Source organism: Pan paniscus, chromosome 8 (assembly GCF_029289425.2).
Source record: "Pan paniscus chromosome 8, NHGRI_mPanPan1-v2.0_pri, whole genome shotgun sequence".
NCBI classification, from domain to species: domain Eukaryota; kingdom Metazoa; phylum Chordata; class Mammalia; order Primates; family Hominidae; genus Pan; species Pan paniscus.
In genome coordinates this window covers 135683184-135705275 of record NC_073257.2, presented here as the reverse complement: position 1 = coordinate 135705275, position 22092 = coordinate 135683184, and the positions used below count along the sequence as shown (strand labels likewise).

Genomic DNA, 22092 nt, shown 5'->3' with positions numbered 1-22092 from the left:
TCCAAGTGACAGAGTGGACCCCTGACTCCCCCAGCGGTCTGTGTAAATGTGCTAGAGGCAGCTGCTGTGCTGGGAACTGTGTACAAACAGATAAGGTTCCTTCCCAGGGAGCTCATGGGATTGGGGGCATCTGAGCCAAGCTCTGACTCCAAGCTTTGCTCTTTCTCCACCCCACCCCTCAGACTGCACCGCATCAAACAGACTTTTGAACTGCTTAACCTCCGCCACTTTTCAGTTCAGACGAATTCAGGTAGAACACTTGTAGAACTAACTTTAATGAGATCCGAAGGTTGGTTTATAAATACTCATATTAAAAAAGAATAATAACTAATAAGAAATATTTGGATGTGCACAGCTGTCAACTGCAAACAATCTCTTATGTTTTATGAGAGGATGAACACATGAGCCCGCAAAGCTTGAGCTGGAGCTATGTTCATGTTCCCACAGTGCCTCCAGTACCCTAGAAGGGGCTCCAGGCCTCTGAGGAAATGACAGTCAGACCCAAGCAGGGCGTGTGCAGCCTGTTTTGTGCATTAATTAGGGGAGCTGTCGTCTGATGCTTTGCATGATTTCTCTATAATTGAAATTATCCTTTGAAAAAGAGAAAGTGTTCACATTTATTTGTGCTTTCGGTCAAAAATTAAAAGGTCCTGTTAATCCTAAATGTGTTGGGGTTGAATGGGAAGGTGGGGGGAGCATGGTGTTTTTGTCCCTCCAGTTGGGAATTCCACCGGCAGAGTGCCACGCAGGGTGTGCCAATGAGATGTTGTAGACAGGCATGCTGAGTGCAGACCTTGGCCTTGATGTTTCTAGATTGGGGGCCTTTGGAACAAATGATCTCATGTCTCTGAGGCTCAGTTGCCTCATCAGAAAGATGAGAGTCCTAATCACTCGCAGAGTTCCTTGAGTGGTGATCTTAGGTGACTTCTGATTTTAAAACATTCCCTGGATCATCTCCTTCCTCTGTTGAAAGGCTCTGGTGGCTTCTAGTTACCGTATGAGGAAAGTCCCAGGTTGGCCTTGGGTGACTGGGTATCTCTCTGAACCTTCATTTACTTATTTCCTTGGGTTGTATCTGCCCCTTCCTTGTGAGTAAGCCCCATGTTAGATGTGGCCTTGTTTCTCCTGCTTGCCCAGCCCCTGGTGTGCAGAATAGCACCTGCAACATGGGAGGTGCACTGAGGATATGGACGGAGACCTGGCTCAGGTGCAGATGGTGTTTATTCACTGACCTGCCTTTGCTGGGCTGCACAGGAGCCTCACCGTAGATGGGGCGTCCAGCAGGGAGCAGCCGGCGAGGCTGTTCTCACTTCATCTTCCCGGCTTCAGGTTGTCTTTCACCCGTGAGAGGCCCACCCCAGGCAGAATGCCAAGCTCCCCTCAGTGAATGCATTGGCTGAGCGCACTCTCCTGCCTGTGGTCAGGGTGAAAAGGAGGCCGTGCGTGGGAATCACATCAGTGCTATTTGTCTTCGTGGGTTTTTCTTTCTTCAGGGGCATCTTATTTACCCTGATGCTTTCTCACCGGAAAGTCTCCGTACCTGCTCTTAGACTGTGAAGTTGCTGCTTTAATAGCCAAATCTGGGCCCACCATCCCCAGCCTCTGGCTCTGACCCCACTCGGGTACCTGGTGTCAACCCCAGAGAGGACAGTGTCGTTTGCAATGTGTGTCTGTGGGCTTCGACATACAGGCCCAGTCCCCCACGGGGAGCTCACCAGGCTAAATCGAGGTGTCAGCAGGGCCGTGCTCCTGTGCCACAGGGAAATGGGGACGAGGTCAGCCCACTTTTGTGGTTTGTGTCTTCCAGAGCCAGTGCCACATGCAGTGTGAATCCACTGTCACAGGTGCATAATTAAAGTCAGTGTGCACCAAAAATACATCTCCCCACACAGAACGGTTTGAAATGCAGTTTAAAAATAACCACATCTTGTCTCACATACGAGTATTTTGTAGGCGTGTTGAGCTAATGGGATTTTGTGATCGAGAAACCCCAAGATGTCAGAATTAGAAACTGTGTTTAATACCCTAGTGCAGGCTGTGAGCTGGTTTAGCCTAGCGCTGTGCCGGCCCAGGACTCTATAGGCGCAGATGTGGCTGTGTTCCAGGCTGGAAGGGATGGGGCTCACAGGCTGGGATGCTGGTGCTGGTCGCTCTGCTGACCAGCCGTGTGGCCTCGGGTGAGATGCCCTCATTCTCCAAGGCTCAGTGTCGTCATCAGGAAGGTGCAGGTCCCACCGCTGGCTCTTCCTCCATCATGGAATTGTGAGTGTCAAAAGGAGTAAAGAAAAAGAATTGCCTTTGGCAGTTCTCAAATGCATATTCTTACCTATTAACATTCATTCTTGCAGCAGACCATTGTGAGGTGCCTGCTATGTGACAGGCATGGAAAGGGCCATGACAAAAAGCCCTAGGGATTCTCTGCCTTCAAGATGCTTCAGTCTCTAGCAGAGGGAGAGTGGGAATCAGCTCCAAGCATTATTGGCACAGTGCTAAGTGCCTTATGCACTTGATTTCATTTATTCCTCCAACATGGAAGACAGTACTGTTATTATTACCTCTGCCTTATAGAAAAACAGACACAGGGAGCATGGGATGACTCAGCTCACATTTCCCAGGAGGGGCAGATTAAGAATCTAGGCAGCTTTAAACCTTGAGTTGTTGCTCCTAATGATGCCATAAAACTGCCTCCCAAGTCAACAGATAGAAGTGGTATAGGTCCAACAGCTGCAATAGTGATCAAACCGTGTACATCTCTCTTTTCTGACAGTTATCTCACATTGATTTATTCATCTGCACCCTCGCCAAATGCTGAGCCGCTTGCAGAAAATGTGTCTCTTGCATTTCTGGGTATTCCCCACCCTGTGTGAGCGCGGTGTCTGCACATATGGATGCGCTGAATCAACAAAGCTTCTGTGTAGTGGCTGCAGTGCTTAAGGGAGCTTAAGCAGGAGAAGCCTAGGAGGAGGCCGGGCAGGCTGGTCTGCTGTCACATGTGTTTTTCTACTGCATATTTGCCCTGTGTGGTTGGCAGATACAGGGATGATGTCATTATGACACAGAAACAGCATTGGTTCATGTGTGACTTTTGCTAGTCTGTGAATGGTCTGTGGGGCCGAGCACCAGCACCTGGCCATGGAGTGCACTGTCACGGGTGAGTATGGAGTCTATCAGTGGTCTGTGGGACCAAGTATCAGCACCTGGCCACAGAGTGCACTGTCACAGGTGAGTGTAGAGTCTATGAATGGGCTGTGGGACCAAGTATCAGCACCTGACCACAGAGTGCGCTGTCACGGGTGAGTGTGGAGTCTATGAATAGTCTGTGGGACCCAGCACCAGCACCTGACCACGGAGTGCACTGTCAGGGGTGAGCGTGGAAGCTGCGGAGTCCTGTGCGTGGTGCCCTATGCCTCCTGTTCCTCGGCGTCAGTGGGGCCTGTGCTGGTGCATTGCTCAGGTTCTTCTCTGTTTTGCCCTAGCCTTCAACTCAGCAGCTCCACGCCGCCTTCCATCTCCACGCCGCCTTCCATCTCCACGCCGCCTTCCATCTCCACGCCGCCTTCCATCGCTGGCATCACCTGCCTCCCTGCTTGTTTCCTTTTCAGATCAAATCCTATAATTACAGCTGTATTTAAACACTGTTTTGAGCAACTCAACGTGTCTTCTTAATTGTGCTAATGTGTTTTTAAAATTAATTTTTTTCAGTCTTCTGCTTCCAGACCTGTATAGATTTTGAATGGGCTGGCTGGTGAGCTGGGTTTTAGACTGGGAACTTTTACTGGAATACATTTGCCATGTTACTACAGAAATACCTGTCTCCTTTTCCATCATTTTAAGCAGAAGACTTTGAAAGAGTCCTTATAACTCAATACTTCCTTTTTTTCAAGTAGAATTTTACTTTTGTTAACTTAATAATATAAGGTTAGAGAAAAAAACCAACATTTACATTTTATCACTACATTGGGACAAAACAGACTTTTCAGGAATTCAAGGAAGACATCCAGTTCAGCAGGAGAGCAAAAGTTCGGCCCCTCACCTATGATTATTCTTCCTGTGCGCCCAGGACCCTTTTATACTAACTCACTTGTGAGGCTCTGATCTCATTTAGAAACAGTCACTGGTTTCTTCCATTCTGGGAGCAACTACAGACAGATTGGAAATTAACATTCTGAGTCTCCAAGAGAACATATTGACAATGACCTCTAAAATCATGCTTAGGGCTAGGTGCGGTGGCTCATGCCTGTAACCCCAGCACTTTGGGAGGCCGAGGCGGGTGGATCACCTGAGGTCAGGAATTCAAGACCAGCCTGGCCAATGTGGCAAAATCCCGTCTCTACTAAACATACAAAAATTAGCCGGGCGTGGTGGCACACGCCTGTAATCCCAGCTACTTGGGAGGTTGAGGCAGGAGAATCACTTGAACCTGGGAGGCTGAGGTTGCAGTGAGCCAAGATCATGCCACTGCACTCCAGCCTGGGCGAGAGGATGAGACTCTGTCTCAAAAAAAAAAAAACAAAAAAACAAAAACCAAACCAAACCAAAACAAAACATGCTTGGATCCTTTGCCTGTAGGTAGTCTTAGGAAGTGACCCTATATTCAGGTGGGCCATCTAATGGCAGCTCATCACCTGCCCCACCCCAAAGAATCCTCCTTTGAGGACCCTAAGTTATTTTCCCTGGGTCATAAACTAAGGAAGGGGGTTCGGGGACAGCAGCCCTGCTGAAGTGATTTATTGCACCACTGTTATTATTTTGGATATTTTCTTAGCTGGCAAGCCTCAAACAGATTGCAGTAGTAAGCACTGCCGTGTCAGAGGGCTGGCTTTCAACCTTATTCTCAAGAATTTAAATTACAGTAAGTAAGTCAGGGTCTGACGTGTGATCAGAAGAAATGAAACACCAAGTGTGTGGTTGGGACTCAGGATGTCACCACAATTCCTGCCTATAACTGGGGACCGATTTACATCCCTTATAAATGGGGATGTAGAAAAGTTGGTGCTCAGATCAGAGCTTGGAAGAAACAGCTGATGTTTTGAGGTCACAAGGAAAAACGTAGCACACTCCCTGCACAGCTCTGGGTGTCCTTGTGATAGCCTGGTCACGGTCGTTTGGCACTCTGTGGACCAGGTCTTGTCTCACCCATGTTAGAAATGACTGAGAGTTTGGTCCCCTAGAGAGAGAGGCTCACCTCTTGCCGCTCTTCCAGGAGGAAACGTCTGGCCATAATAATAATGTCTGTCAGAGCCATTTCCCCAGCACTGCTGGAAGGAATCATGAGTCCTCTCCTCAGTCATTTCCTTAAAAAAATTATATGGAGCACCTCGATGCCAGTACTAGAATCTAGTTCCAGTGTTCTCATCCACTTTTTACCTAAAATGAGGTGGGATACTTGGAGGTGGCTGCTGCCTGTGGCTTCATTTGTACCCCGCATGAAGACATGAATGCAGTTTTAGAACATTGAACCAACTGAGTTTTATCCTGTGTCACAGCTCATGTTCCAGGGCACGTCCTGTACGTGTCTCCCTGTACCTTTTGGCCCCAGTGCTCTTGGGGCCCCACTTTGACCAAAGGTGGAGGCCACCCACATTTCTCCTGGCAGGAAGTCTATGGAGAACCTTTGGCAGCACCATTTTCCCAGGTCTCACCTGTGCCCGACCCACACCTGCCTGTGGCTGGGCCCTGCACCTGTGTCTTTGACCCTAAGCCTATCTCTTCCTTCAGGCCTTCCCGATTTTCTGTTTTGTTTGTTTGTTTGTTTGTTTTTGTTTTTCCTGGCTATGCAAAACCTTACTGTGTCTCACAAGTTCTTCTTGGGGGCCATATATGTGCTAAGTGCTGCAGAGGCAAAAATAATCACAGTAGACATAGTTTCCGAGTCAAGGAATGTCGTGTTTGTTCTGATAAAGGGATTTTGTTCTACATCTGGCTTCAAGCAGACAGTCTGGGAGACAGTGTTTGGAAGCCAAAACATTGGAATTTTGGGTATTTGGATTTTTATGGGAATAACAGGACTGAATATTTTAAATTGTGACTCCCTTGGAGAAATCAAAATGAATATCTAGTATGATGGTAATACGCTGTTCTCATTTCTCAAGAAGCTTACAGTGTAGACACACAAGCTGGTAGAAGGACAATGTAACCAAAGTAAAAAGCGTCCAAAACCACCAAAGCCTCCTTGACCCATGGACCACAGATTATTAAGGAACCACAGGGTTATCTGGTTCAGATATAGCTTCTGTTCTGTTTGCTATGTGCATTTTTCTTTAATATGTTATTAAATTTCATATGTTGTGTCCTTGAAGCACTAACACAGAATGACCTACACACCTGATTGCCGGGAGACGTGCACATCCAGAAGACGGTCATCCTACCTGTGTACAGTGGGGCAGGTGCCCTGGGGAACCATCCCCATGAGGTATCACTGGAGAAGGCACAGTGCAGTTATGACTGCGGAGTAGACACACAGGCTCCGGGGGTTGTCTGTTGAACAAGCCGAGCCACCACGTGGGTGCTGGAGCTGGCAGGGAAGGAGCCCTGGGTTATCTACAGCCAGAAAACTGAGATTAGGGTCTCAGGTCTGTACTTAGTAGCTGTGGGGTTAGGGCAGGTCACTTAGCCCCTGACTTCAGTTTCCTTATCTCTAAAACAAATATATATAAAATATATTATATATATTATATATAAAAGTATATAATATATATATATTTTACATACATATATATATATTTTACATACACACACACACACACACACACATATATATATATATATATATATTTGTTCACTAGCTCTTGGGCCACCCCTGCCTCCCAGCTTGTGCTGCCTTATCTCCCTGACCACTGGCTTGAGTTTCCCCTAGGATCTCCCACGCCCACATCCAGGAAGGGCCCAGAAAAGTCTGATCTGAGAGGCATCAGTAGTCACCCCCGGAGCCTGTGTGTCCGTTCAGCAGTCAGAGCTGCTTCTCCAGTGATGCCTCATGGGGATGGTTCCCCAAGGCACCTGCCCTGCTACACACAGGTCAGATGACCGTCTCCTGGAGGTGCATGGTTGGGAATCAGGTGTGTAGGTCATTCTGTGTTAGTGCTTCAAGGACACAATAAGTGCTATATAAGCAGAAAAAGCCAGGGTGGGGAGAGGGAGGGGGGAAAAAAGGAGAGGAGGAGGGAAAGAAAGAATAACAGCAGATTCTTTCTTTCTTTCTTTTTTTGAGACTGAGCCTCACTCTGTCGCCCAGGCTGGAGTGCAATGGCGTGATCTCTGCTCACTGCAACCTCCACCTCCCGGGTTCAAGTGATTCTTGCACCTCAGCCTCCTGAGTAGTTGGGATTACAGGCACGTGCCACCATGCCCAGCTAATTTTTGTATGTTTAGTAGAGACAGGGTTTCACCATGTTGGCCGGGCTGGTCTCGAACTCCTGACCTCAAGTGGTCTGCCCGCCTTGGCCTCCCAAAGTGTTGGGATTACAGGCATGAGCCGCCACACCTGGCCAGATTCTTTCTTTTATTTATTCATTTTATTATAACAACAACACAAAAACACAACACACCTCTGGAAACCTTTCATGCAGTCAGCACTGTCATAAGAACTGAGGAAACAATGCTGAGCAAAAACAGAAGAGCCCTGAGCACTTAGCAAATATTTACTGGGGGCCTATGATGTGCTGGGTCATGTTCTAGGTGCTGAGGATGCCTAAATGACCAAAACAAGGATTCTTGCCACCTTGAAGCTTGTGTTCTAGTGCGGGAGGCAAATCAAGGCAGATGTATTAGTCCATTCTCTCACTGCTGTAAAGAAACAGCTGAGACTGGATAATTCATTAAGAAAAGAGGTTTCATTGGCTCACGGTTCTGCAGGCTGTACAGGAAACATCGTGGCTTCTGCTTCTGGGAGGCCTCAGGAAACTTACAGTCATGGCGGAAGGTGAAGGGGAGGCAGGCACTGCTTACATGACCCTAGCAGGAGCAAAAGACTGGGGAGGTGCCACACACATTTAAACAACTAGATCTCATGAGAACTCACTCATTATCAAACACAGTTCTAAGGGGGAGATCCACCCCCATGATCTAATCACCTCCCACCAGGCCCCATCTCCAACACTGGGAATTACAATTTGACATGAGATTTGGGCAGGGACACAGATCCAAACTATATCAGCAGGAAATGTAACAAATCATAGTGTTTACTATTATAGTATGTTAGAAGGTGGCACGTACTATGGAGAGAAGGGAAACAAAACCAGCAGACAGCTGGCAGTGGTAGTCATGGGGGCAGACTCTGGGAAGGTGGCAGCTGCTTTTCAAGAAGGGGATCAATGGGGAGCCAAGGGGGTATGAGAAGAGCATTCTGGGCACAGGGGATGGCTTGAGCAAAGGTCAGGTATAGCATGCTCGGTATAGCCAAGGGGCAGCAGGAGGTTGGAGTGAGCATCAGGGGAGAAGACATGAGCCAGAGGTAATAGGAGGCCTGCAGGCCCCCTGGAAGGACTTCGGCTTTTAGCCGTGAGCCAATTAGGGGAGCCCTGGAAAGTTCTGGACACAGGAATGACATGCTGTGGCTTACATGTGAAACGGATCAACCTAGTCACTGTGTTGACTTTTGGGGAGCAAGCATTGAAGCAGAGGCCTGTTAAGGGGGGTGACTTCAGGCCCTAGACAGGAGATGGTACTGGCTTGAGCCAAGATAGGCGTGATGGAGGGGGGTTGGAAGTGGTTGGATTTAGGTTATTTTGAAAGTAGGATTTTCTGATGCAGGGCAGATGAGGTTTGGATGAAGGATGCAAGAGAATAGAAGGGAGTCGGGCATGCTTTTTAACCTGTAACTCTGATAATCTAGTAATCTAATGGGGAGATGAAATTACTGAAAAAAATCCCACCTGGGAATGCATAATTACAATGAGTCCTGGGAAGGAGAGGAGCAGGTGCATTCATTCCCTGGGACTGCCACGACAAAGTTGGGAGCCCAGACAGGGAAACTGAAAACAACAAACACTGATTCTCTCACAATTCTGGAGGCTTGAAATCTGAAATCAAGGTGTTAGCAGGGCATCGCTCCTTCCGAAGTCTCTAGGAAAGGGTCCCTCCTTGCCCTTTCCAGCGTCTGGTGGCCTCAGGCATTCTGTGGCATCCCTGGGCTGGTAGATGTATCACCCCAGTCTCTGCCTTCCTGGTACCTCAGGCTTCTCCCAGTGAGCCTCTACATCATCTGCCCTCTGCCTGTGTGTCTCTGTGTTCAGATATCCCCTTGTTTAAAGACACAGTCATGCTGGATATGCCCATCCTGCTCTAATCTGACTGCATCTTAACTAAGTGCATCTGTACCAGCTCTTTTTTTTTTTTTTTTTTTTTTTTGAGATGGTGTCTCGTTCTGTCACCCAGGCTGGAGTGTAGTGGCGTGATCTTGGCTCACTGCAACCTCCATCTCCTGGGTTCAAGCGATTCCCCTGCCTCAGCCTCCCGAGGAGCTGGGATTACAGGTGTGTGCCACCATGCCCGGCTAATTTTTTGTATTTTTAGTAGAGCTGGGATTTCACTGTGTTAGCCAGAATGGTCTGGATCTCCTGATCTTGTGATCCGCCCGCCTTGGCCTCCCAAAGTGCTGGGATTACAGGCATGAGCCACCGTGCCTGGTCACCAGCCCTATTTCTAAATAAGGTCACATTCTGAGATTCCAAGAGTTAGGGCATGAGCCTATTTTGGAGAGGGGGAACACAATTCAATACTGTGGTTCTGTATGCCCAATATATCTGCCTCAGGCTGGAGCTTGGAGGACTTTCCTGAGGATGGAGTGAGTACTTGGGCTAATAGATGAAGAAGGATTATAAGTTGAGAGTTTATTGGACAAAGGGTAGGCAGAGGGAGAGAAGAGCATTCCAGGTCAAAGAGAAGAGTGTGTGCAAAGGCCCTGTGGTGGTGGGGAACATGGTCTACTGGAAGGACTGAGGCAAAGCCAGTGTGACTGGAGCTACACTGTGGTTATGGAGCAATGACATGGCCAATGGCCATGAGAAAAAGAGCTTTCCACCATTAGTCGTCAAGTAAATACAAATGAAAGCCGCAATGAGACAGGATGCACAGACACCAGAATGGCTTTGAAAAAAGGATAATATCAAGTGTGGGCAAAGATGTAGGGCAATGGAAACGTTCATAAAATGCTGGGAATGTAAAGTAGCACAGCCACTTGGAAACCTGTTTGGCAGTATAATAGTCTGTCTTTATCTGGGGGATATATTCCAAGACCCCGATGAATGCATGAAACTGTGGATAGTACCAAATGCTCTTAGATGCTAAGCATGGATTTCTTTTTCTTTCACCACAATTTCACAGGTAGAAAATTCATTCTTACCGTAGATCTTAGCAGCCTCAGCATACGATTTTCTTTCTTTTTTAAATTAAGTTGAGACCTTTCATCTTTTCACTTAAAGGAAGCATTTTACTTGTCTCCTGGGCATATCTGAATTCCCAATATCAATACCCTTGCATTGTGGGGCCATTATTAAGTAAAAGATTACTTCAACACAAGCACCGCAATACCAGCTCTTTGATAACCAAGATGGCTGCTAAGTGACTACTGGGTGGCTAAAGTAGACAGCGTGGATCGCCAGACAAAGGGAGGATTCACATCAAGGTGGAATGGTGAGAAACGGTGTGAGATTTTGTCACCCTACCAGAATGGCATGCAGTTTATAAATTGGTTATTTCTGGAATTTCCCATTTAATATTTTCAGACTGTGGTTGACTTCAGATAACTGAAACCATGGAAAGAGAAACCACAGATAATGGGGAACTATTGTATTTATTAAAGTTGAACATTCTCATGCGCATCGACCTAACAGATTCACTCTCATTCATAAATGGAAATGTGCTCACATGTGCACAAGAAGACATGCATAGGTATGTTCATAGCAGCATTATTTATAACCCCCAAATGGAAATAATCCAGATATATCATAAGTCATTTTTTATGTACTACAGTGAAATGCTATATGACAGTTAAAAGGACTAAATTACTACTGCATGCAATTGTCTGGGTGAATCTCTCAGATATAATAAATATTGAGCAGAAGAAGCCAGACAAAAAGAGTAGTTACAGTAGGTTTCATTTATATAAAGTTTGAAAATAAGAAAACCAACCTGAGGAGATAGAAGTCAGAGTGGTGGTTATGTCTGGGGGAAGTTAATGTCTGGGAAGGGGCACAGGGAGCTTCTGGCATGGTGCTCATGGTCTACATCTTGGTCTGGATGTGGTTATGTGGGTACATGCAGTTTGTAAAAATTGGATGAGCTGCACACTTAGGATTTGCACACTTTTCTGTATCTGTTATAAAATTAATGAAAACTTTACTTTTTTAACTAAAGAAGAGAGGTATATTTGATTTAGCCTTTTAAAAGTGAATGTTAGGCCGGGCATGGTGGCTCACGCCTGTAATCCCAGCATTTTGGGAGGTTGAAGCAGGCGGATCACCTGAGGTCAGGAGATCGAGACCAGCCTGACCAACATGGTAAACCTTGTCTGTACTAAAAATACAAAAATTAGCCAGATGTGGTGGCAGGCGCCTGTAATCCCAGCTAATGAATCCAGGAGGCAGAGGTTGCAGTGAGCCGAGATTGTGCCATTGCACTCCAGCCTGGGCAACAAGAGCGAAACTCCGTCTCAAAAAAAAAAAAAAAAAAAAAAAGAGTGAACGTTAAGAATATAATAAACGAAATTAGGTGATAAAAGGGATAAAGGGGAAGGAGGAGAGGCAGCAGGAAGTAGAAATAATGATTTCATCACTGCCTATAGTAGGGAGTTAATGGGTACTTTCTAAAAAATACAGAATTAAGTATGTTACGTAAAAGACTTAGTTACTAAATCAACCACTAAAACAAAGGTACAGCTCATTAGCATTTTCAGAGGAAATATGCACTTAAAGCAAAAAACACAAAAAACACAAAACCGATCAATAGATAAAAATAAAACAAAGCCACAGGAAGCAATAAAAATAGAATATCTAAGAAACACGGATGATTCATTCAGACAAAGAACATCTGTCAATGGGCTAAATGGACCTAACTTACCTATTAATAGAACTAAACTGAAATTGTACCATAAAGCAAATGTAATCACAGGTCACAGCAGGCACATACTAAACATAAAGGGAATCATACTTGTACCCCCAGTGGCTTCCATGTATTGACTGTGTTTTCTGTGCCAGGCACTATACAAAATACTTGTAACCGTGACAATGGTATTATCACATATTTTATTTCTATCCTCATTTTATAGATCAACTGACCTAACTGGGGGTATTTAAATAATGAGCTGTAGAATGAAGACTTGCACTTGACCTGCATGCATTTCGAAGGCGATTCTGAGCTGTGCTGCCTTCTTGGAGTGCACAGGAGGATATACACAATCTTTACTGGGTCACTCATAAGTGAATTAATAATTGTTTAAGAATTAAACTTGTTCCATAGATATACAATTTTAATGGCTAAAGCATTTCCCAGATTGGAGTTAAATTGAATTAGAATGTTGATGTGAAAACATTTGCCTGTTTCTTTTTCAGTTAGTATATTTCTTCATCTTTTCTTCTTTTAAATAGTTAATAAATGGTTTATGGTGTGTTGAATAGAATTTATTTTTAAATATTTTTAATTTTAAACCGTGGATGTTTACTAGTTTCCTTGGCCAATGCAAGGAAATAGTTAAGAAATTGGTTTTGGTTTTAAAAATTGCTTCAAAAACAATGAATACAGTGTTTTTGTACAGCCTACTTTACCAATGATTAAGGTTGGAATTGGGACAAGGTGCATTGCCAATTTGCAGAAGGATCAGCTGATTGCACCTGGAAAGTTTTATGGGTTTATAGCAGTGGTTTATTACAGAGGTTTATTGAAGGCAGACATTCAGACCACATGATGGCCATTTTATGGCAGATTACTTACTTTACTAATCAAATGTCACAGCTAACGTTTTTTAGATAACCTCCCCCTGAAAAGGCATTAACTTGCTGATAATCTATAGTTTCAGCTATTGCTTCTAAATTTTTTTCTCAAAAATATTTTAAAATAACTATCACTTTATCCTGTTTCTCTCCAAATAGCCCTGGGATACGTCTACAGAGAGGCAGCTGTAAGTCAATTATCCTGGAGTCACTAAATAGTTACATTCACTTGGATATGACTTTTTATTTGCTTCCAGATGTTTCTGTGTAGAGGCAGCCCATGATTATGAAATATGTACAGTGCAGATCAGTGACTCACTGCCGCAGAATGATTTTGATATTCACTGTTGTCTCTATCTCTCAGAAATCAAAGCCCTTTGCATAATACCTAGCACGTAGTCAATGCTCTGTAGATACCTGAAAAATGAAAGAATAAACAGTAGACATTGTATCAGTCACCCTCTATATCTATGTATCCCTTTCCTTTTACTTTTTAAAATTGCTTTTTAAAACTTGTTTTAATCAATTTTATAACAAACAAACACACTTCACATTCCACCTGGCCCCTGACTGCCATCAAGCACTGTGGATGGCACAGCTACTGGAAACTCTTTTTAATTGTCTCTTTGGGAATTGAAATCTTCAATTCTTTTTCTTTTTTTTTGAGACAGAGTCTCGCCCTGTTGCCCAGGCTAGAGTGCAGTGGTGCCATCTCGGCTCACTGCAACCTCCGCCTCTCAGGTTCAAGCAATTCTTCTGCCTCAGCCTCCTGAGTGGCTGGGATTACAGGCCTGTACCACCACACTCGGCAAATGTTCTATATTTTTGGTAGAGACGAGGTTTCACCATGTTGGCCAGGCTAGTCTAGAACTCCTGACTTCAAGTGATCTACCCACCTTGGCCTCCCAAAGTGCTGGGATTACAGGCGTGAGCCACCGCACCTGGCCTGAAATCTTCACTTCTAAATAATATGCACATATTGATCTGTATCAATTTCTAAATGTAGACTTGATGTTTTAGATCCCTATTCTGGAAGATGAGGCTATCACTCATTTTTATCACCCCTTTCCCCTCTTCCATCTTTCCAATAAAATTGTAGCTCAATTTTTGGGTAAATCTGTATCTAAGGTTTTCATTATTATGACTGAAAATTTTGTTTCCTACTTACTGAGCCAAGAAATACTTTAATTTTGAGTCAGGAAATATTTACTTCATATCATTTCTTAACAACCTTTTGTTTTCCTGGGCCTGCTTGTATTTGTAAGAACGTATTCTCCCCACACCCTGCAATAGGTCTGGATCTGAAAAAACAAACAAACAAAAAAACCTTCAGTATCATTTTTTTATGCAGCCACATCTGTTCAGTGGTTTTTAGTCCTGCTTTGTGTCTTACGTTTCTGTCAGATACCCTTTCAGAAGCCATTTCACCTGCTGCATTCTGAATGGGCTACTCTCTGGGTCTCCTACATGGCTACTGTCTTGGGTCTTCTTCACCATCATTCTGATAACTCTCTGCTATGTTGGAACCCTTGGTTTCTGGGTCTGATATATTCCTCTCTGTAGTGTTCTGCCTCATTGTTTTGGAGTGCATCCTCTAGTACAGGGTCCCCAGTCCCCCGTCCACAGACCAGTACCAATCTATGGCTGGTTAGGAACGGGGCTTTCACAGCAAGAAGTGAGTGGCAGGCCAGAGAGCAAAGCTTCACCTGTATTTACAGCCACTCCCCATTGCTCAAATTACGGCCCGAGTTCCACCTCCTGTAAGATCAGCAGTGGTATTAGATGCTCAAAGGAGCGCAAACCCTATTGTGAACTGTGCATGTAGGGGATCTGGGTTGTGCGCGCCTTATGAGAATCTAATGCCTGATGATCTGTCACTGTCTCCCATCACCTCCAGATGAAAATGTCTAGTTGCAGGAAAACGAGCTCAGGCTCCCATTGATTCTACATTATGGTAAGTTGTGTAATTTGATTTCATTATATATTACAATTTAATAATAATAGAAATAAAGTGCACAATACATATAATATGCTTAAATTATCCCAAAACCATCCCCCACCCCCAGATGGTGGAAAAACCAGTCCCTGGTGCTAGAAAGGTTGGGGACTGCTGCTTCAGTAGCTTCATGGAAATGGTGTATGAAAAATAGATTTTTTGAGAGTCTGTGAATCTGAAAATGTCTTTATTTTGCCATCATGATTGATAGTTTGGCTGAGCGTAAAAATTCTAGGATGAAAAATCTTTCCCTTTTGAACTTTGAAAGCACCATCCCTCCATTCTTCTAGCTTCAGATGCTGCTATTGGGAATTCTGATGTCATTCTTACTCCTCTTTCTTTCTTTGTGTGTGTTCCTTTTACTGCTTGTTTCCTCTTTGGAAACTTTTAGAATCTTTTCTTTATTTCTGATGTTTTGAAGTTTCAAAATGATATTCCATGGTGTGTATATTAGTTTATTATGTATACTAGATTCTTACGTGTTTTGAAGACTTAACTGGGAAAGTATAGTTTTTATTTGGTCGTTTTTTTCCCCCTAAAATTCTTCTGGATTTCTTCCTCTGCTTTTCTTATTTTTCTCCTGTTGTCTATTTTTGTGTTCTGTTTTACTTTTTGTGAGATTTCTTCAACTTTATCTTTTTAGCCTTTTTGTTTTAAAAATAGAAAGCCTTTCTATTTTAAAAGTTGCTGACATTTTAAAAATTTCAACTTTCACATTTTAATTTCCAAGGGCTCTTTCTTGTTCAGTGCTTTTTCCTTTTTTAGAGTATTCTGTTCTTGTTTCATGAAATCAAGACCTTTCTAGAAATATTAATTATAGATTTTTAAAGCCTTTTTTCTGTTCTCTATTATAGTTTGCATTTTTTTTTTCTGTGTATTATAAACTTGGCTGCATGGTGTTCTATAGCTGGTTGGGGGAAGGAGCTGGAACATCTCACTCTTTGGTGTGCTGATGCCCCCAGAGGTTACTGTTTTCATCCATCACGGCACCCCTGCCTCCTCTGTGCCTAGTATCCCCAATCCAGGGTCTCTACAGTTTGCTTTCTTTTCAGAGAAAAATTTCAGGTCCTCTGTGGAGTGGAGGTAGAGATATGGGGGAATTAATTGTTTTTTTTTTTTTTTTTTTTGAGACTGAGTCTTGCTCTGTCACCCAGGCTAGAGTACAGTGGTGCAATCTTGGCTCACTGCAGCCTCTGCCCCCCTGGTTCAAGTGATTCTCCTGCCTCAGCCTCCTGAGTAGCTAGGGTTACAGACGTGAGCCACTGTGCCTAGTCTAGTTGTTTTTTTAATACACATTTTGAAGCAATTGCCTGTTGAGTCCTGCCTTACCCTCACCTCCCAAAGGTATCTTGAAACCCAGGTTCTCAGCTTTTCTAAGGTTCTGTGTGGCTTGCTTCTTATTGTGCTGTTTTGACGTTTGCACTTCCTTCTCTTGCTGAGTCATTCAGGATTCCTCCATCTGATTCTGTCTTCATATATTGTAATTTAGGGCTTTCATGTCTTCTGGTTTTATCAGAGATCAAAGTTGTATTTCTGTGTCTTGCTTTCTTTGCTTGGGGTTGACTTTTGAGAGAAGAACACAGAAAAACTAACGTGTTTATCCCATCATCTTGAAACAGAAAAATCCTCTTAGATTGACCTTAGACAGTATCAGGTTTTCTCTTTGTTATGGATTTGATAATTCCCACATTTATCTTAAGCAAAATTGAGTGTGTTAGGGGCATTGGTGTGCTTTCTTTAAGGTAAAAAAAAAAATGCATATAATTTAATTTCCTTTATAAAATTACATTAATTCTCAGGTTTTTTTTTGGTATTGTAGTAGAAAGATTCATTCTATGTTAGTGACGTTTTCAAGACTAGCGTACCCTTTAAAGAATCAAACCTTTTGGTTCACCAACTTTTAATTGAAATTTCTCCAAAATTTATCAGCGATTTCCCTACACTATTAAAGAGAAAGAGATGAATGCATTCTTCTCGTGGTTTCTCGGAGGCATCATCTGAATATCATTTATTGCACGATGGTATAATTTTGTAACATCTCTGGGGCTGGTACCTCCTCTTTCACTGAATTCTCCCAGGTACTTGCTTTTTAAATTCATAATCGATTTTGCAGAGGTGGCTGTCACTTCCCAATGAGTCATCTTTGGGAAGAGCTCTCCATTCCCCTGACACTGTGCTACATTTAATTGACTGTCCAGTGTGCTCAGAAAGAACTGAGATTGGCAGCAGAAACAAAATATTCAGGCTGGCAAAACCAGGAGCCTTAAATTTAATTTCAAATCCTGTTCAGTAGTCTCTGATGGACAGTTCCTTCCAGTTTCCATGATTCTATAGGGTACATGTCTCAGGCTATGTGGCAGTTCTATTCTTATCTGCTAAGCCTCAGATGTCTAACACTGTACCGTGGTTTTGTCCTGATAGAACGCTTATGTTAGCTGGTGCAGTGATGGATAGAGTTTTGCTCAGCAGAACCTTTGGCCAAGTTGTTCACTCCTATAGCTGGACTCTTAGTTTCACATTTCCATTGCCAATTAAAAGTAAGGCTGTCCCCAGAATTTGAGTTGAAATGCTCAGAGATAGGGAAGATGGGCTGGCTGATCATTTTTATCATTCAGACTTTTTTTTTAAAATCTGATCATAAGAAATAGCTTTGCAGGAGAATGGCGTGAACCCGGGAGGCGGAGCTTGCAGTGAGCTGAGATGGCGCCACTGCACTCCAGCCTGGGCAACAGAGCGAGACTCCGTCTCAAAAAAAAAAAAAAAAATAGCTTTGTGAAATAGCCACGGAAAAATAGGGTTAATAAACGAGGATGCTTCACTTGGTTCAAATGTCCTTTTTGGGAGGCGAGGAGTCAGGGAATTATCTCTTCACATGGTGATAATATAGAGAAAATTCCAGAGCAAAAACTTTACCTATCTTGGAAATTCAGATCAAAAGAATTTTTGAGCAGGGCATGGTGGTGTGTGCTTGTAGTCCCAGCTATTCAGAGGGCCGAGGAGGGAGGGTCATTTAAACCCAGGAGTCTGAAGCCAGCCTGGGCAACATACCAAGACTCCATCTCTGAAAAAAAAAAAAAAAGAATTTTTGGTAGTAATAGCAGCTGATACTGAACACATCAAATGACATAAACACTAACAAACAAATGTTCACTGGATAAACTTACCCTTCAACACCTAGTTCAAGTATCCCCTGGTCTTGGGGCTTTCTGTCTATGATCGGCCCCATACTAAGTTAGTGATTCTGTCCTTAAATGCTCCCGCAGCGGTTTGCTCATATTCCTGAAATAGCACCGGCCCCACTGTGTTCTAATTCATCTATTTTCACATCTTTCTTCCTGCCTAGATGGCGAGGTTCTGGGAGGGAACGATTCACCTTTGCGTCCCCAGCACCTGGTGTGCGTGGGCTGCTGTGTGGGAGATGGTTTATGTGTGCTAGATGAATGAGTAGTAGGAGTACTCATTAAATTTCATCTTTCACACTGGGCAAAAAGAGGACATGGTATATTGAAATATTTTCAACTTGTGGATACTAAGCAACTCCCTTTTATGATTTAGGATGAGGAGTTCAGGGCACAATTATTTTTTTCTTTAACACCTTCCTCATTTTCTTCTCCTATCCTCCCTCCCTTCCTCTCAGCCTCAGGAAAAGATATGTCTTAATTTTCTTCAATTAAGAGTCTTTTTGAAGAACACCGCTTTCTTTCTTTCTAGGCGGGCATTAATGAAAATGATTTTTATGACGGAGCGTGGTGCGCAGGAAGAAATGACCTCCAGCAGTGGATTGAAGTGGATGCTCGGCGCCTGACCAGATTCACTGGTGTCATCACTCAAGGGAGGAACTCCCTCTGGCTGTGAGTGTACCTGGACATATGCTTTCTGGACCCTGTTTTGGGTCTAGCTTTTGAGGGTCTGGACAGACACAGGGAAGTTGCAGAGAGGTGTTTGGTGATGGGCAGTAGAAGAGGAGAAAATTGGAATATGAACAGGAGGCTGGGCTCGTTGTCGACACATTCTCCTGGAGGGAAGGTGCGTTTCAGAATGACACCCTCCCCCTGTACAAGAGTGGAGAGAAAGATCTGCCTGTAAGGTAGAGCAGAGTAGACACAGACTCAGTGAAATCCAGGCAGTTTAGGCAGCTCTGGGACGAGATATTAGTGTCTTGACTGGTGGCCAGGGCACAGCCCAAGGCAGGACCTCTGGACAAACAGTGAGTACACAGTTCTGGGGTAGAGGGCATGGATTGTCCAGATCCTGGAAAGAAGGACTGGAAATCTAGGTTCCTAAATGGAGGATCACGAGAGAAGTAGTGAAAGTCAAGGATGACAGAGCTTGAGGCCTGAGAATAAGAAGGGGTCTCATTTCTCAGAATTCCACTCAGGGCCAAGGCTGGGACAGTGACAAGTGTGATCTGATGGTAATCACAGGAGAGATGGGCTGCAGCCCCTGAAAACTCTCCGTCTTATGACATATGCATACAGTGAAACATATTATTCAGCCTTAAAGAGGAAGGCATGCTGCCACATGCTACACATGGGTACAGCTTGGGGACATTCTGCTGAGTGCAATACACCAGTCACGAAAGACAAACACTGCATGATTCCACTTCCATGATGACCTAGAGCAGTCAGATGTATAGAGGCAGAAATTAGAATGGTGTTGCCAGGGCTAGGAGGAAGGGGGAATTGGGAGTTAATGTTGAAGAGGTACAGAGGTTCAGTATAGCTTGATGAAAAGTTCTGGAGATAGATGGTTGCAAATCAATGTGAATGAACTTAATACCACAAAACTGTACAGTTCAAGATGGTTACAATGATAAATTTTATGTTATGTTTATTTTACAACAAGCAAGCAAAAATACATGAACAAAATCACCCTGTCGACCGCGGCTCAGGGCTGGTTGTGGAGACAGAGGTAGAGCTGCATCCCTGAGGGATGTTGTGTGGCTCCAGCCATGTGGAGGGTGGTCATGCAGAGCTTGGGGGCTTTGTGGAGGGGCGCAGTAGGGTCAGCAGGACCTCAGGTGCTTTCTGAACTTATACAAGAAATCTTCAAATTCTTCTAACATCTGCCGACATTGAGAAGCCAAGATCACAAATGCCCCACGCGTGAACATTAGGAAACTGTGATCTTTGTGAGCTCAGATCCCTCCCGTCTGCAGTCCTCCCCAACCCTCCCATCTATACTGCACTCTCAAAGCTCATGTCTTGGCATCTTTCAATATTTACTAATTACTTGTTGGCAATCAAATAAAATCAGAGTTTAATTTGCTGACTAGATTAATTTTAATTTCTAGAAGGTCGACATTAATAAATAAAGTGGGATAAGTGAGATGGACCTGGCATCTGTGCTTACATTTAACCACCTGTCATTGTCCCTGCAAAGGGGACTTTCTTATACAGTGACAATTGTCAGGCAGTGACTCATCATCTATTTTACTCTGAATTTTTTTTTTTTACTGTAAAGACAATATTATAACATCCAGCAAAATTTTAAAACATTATGCATGATTCCGTGGTCCTTATGCGAACAGATTTTTCCCCCCATATTGCAATAATGTTACATATCCGGTTATTTTATTTTTAACTTAAAGACATACCAGTAACATTTTTCATGCTGTTACTCAGGCTTTGTAATGATTATTTTTAATGGCCTGTAATTTACTCAGCCACACCTCCATCACTGTCCCAATTTTCTATTATCATATATCATATTGTGAGAAAGCATTTTCATACTTTTTCTTCATTTGAATTCTTTTCTTTGAATACATTTTCAGAGCTCAAATAATTTGTGCATTTTGACAACAGTTGATTATGCATTTATGCCATTTTGTGTATCACATTTTATTTGCCTTGCTTTTCAGTCACTTTTGTGTATGTACATGCTGATTTTTGCTCTGTGGTATGCATTTTGCTTTTAGCAGTAGCTTATTACCACGACAATTGTTTTCCCTGTTGATATTCTGAAAGGCAAGAATTTATGGGGGCAGTTGGGTTGCTCAAGAAAAAATGGAAACTTAAAACAAAACACTGGTTTGAGATTATCCATGGGGATTTTTGCCTTAATGCTTGCATGTTAAGCTGTCTGGCCACTGTCCTTAGAGACCCAGTAGTCGGGTTATTATTGTATTAGAAAATAAGTGAAAGGTAGGTATAAAGCTCACATTCCATTTCAGCTAGAAACACAAGAAGGTTTGGGGTAAGCAAGGAATTGCAGTGGAACAGTATCTTTCCTCAGCTCAGACAGTACGGGAACATCTCAGAGGGAAGGCAAGGGATAGAATTACTTTAAGAGTTACTTTTAAAAAATGTATTTCAAGCCAAATTATTCTCCAGGAACAATGAAAAGAAACCTGATGAGTTTTGGTTTGTCTTATCTCTGGGAATAGTACTGTCTCCAACGAGGACTGAAGAGGAAATGGGATGAGGATACATCTTGGTATCTGAGCCTTTTTCTATCTCAGTATGTCCAGAAAACGTCAAAAATGAGTATCATTAAATACTAACAGTAAAGAAGGCAGTAGTCATCTCCCTTTCTCTCTTGCCATGACCTGTCCCCACACTGCTCCCAGTACAGATGGCTATGGTATCATTTTTTTATATTTCTGTTGTTTGGTTTTCATATTTCTTCCCACTAGTCTGTGATTCCCTTGATGGCAGATCCATGTCTTGGCACTCATTATTCCCGGGACCTTACCCAGGACCAGGGACCTTACCCAGGACCAGGCACCTATTAGATGTACGAGAAATAACTCTTTAATGAACGGGTATTGATATGAAGTAAAGAGTTGACAAAGACTCATTCACATGGAATGATAATGAGTTAATTGATCTATAATGATACATGAATGAGCATTTATTTATATTATACATGTAAGGGGGGAATGTGGAGGGGTTTGGGAAGAGAAGATTGAGAAGCCACAGGTGTCTGGAGCTGGACGGCTCAGGGCTTTAGGCCCTTGCTGGTTCTGAGATTTCTCTTCTGTGACCCTCAGTTTCCTGTTCTCTAAAAATGGGATAACTACTCTCGATCTCATAAAGACGTGGTGAGGGTAAAATGAAATCATGAGGTTTAAAATGACCCAGAACATAATAAGTGCAGAGTGAGTGGTGGCTCTTCCTGCCACACGTCTTTGGGTTTATCTGTAACTGTGGTTTTCAAGCTTTATTTTTA

At 43.5% G+C, this 22092-nt stretch overlaps 1 protein-coding gene across 2 annotated transcripts in view; it reads left to right on the top strand.

Annotated features, from left to right (window-relative positions):
* Positions 1-22092, top strand: part of CPXM2 (carboxypeptidase X, M14 family member 2) — a 147600-nt gene that overhangs the window by 30646 nt on the left and 94862 nt on the right. For both annotated transcript variants that reach the window (XM_003816302.4, XM_034931651.4), the window contains exon 4: positions 18634-18773. In XM_003816302.4, the coding sequence (XP_003816350.1) occupies positions 18634-18773 (140 nt within the window). The remainder of the gene's footprint in view (positions 1-18633; positions 18774-22092) is intronic.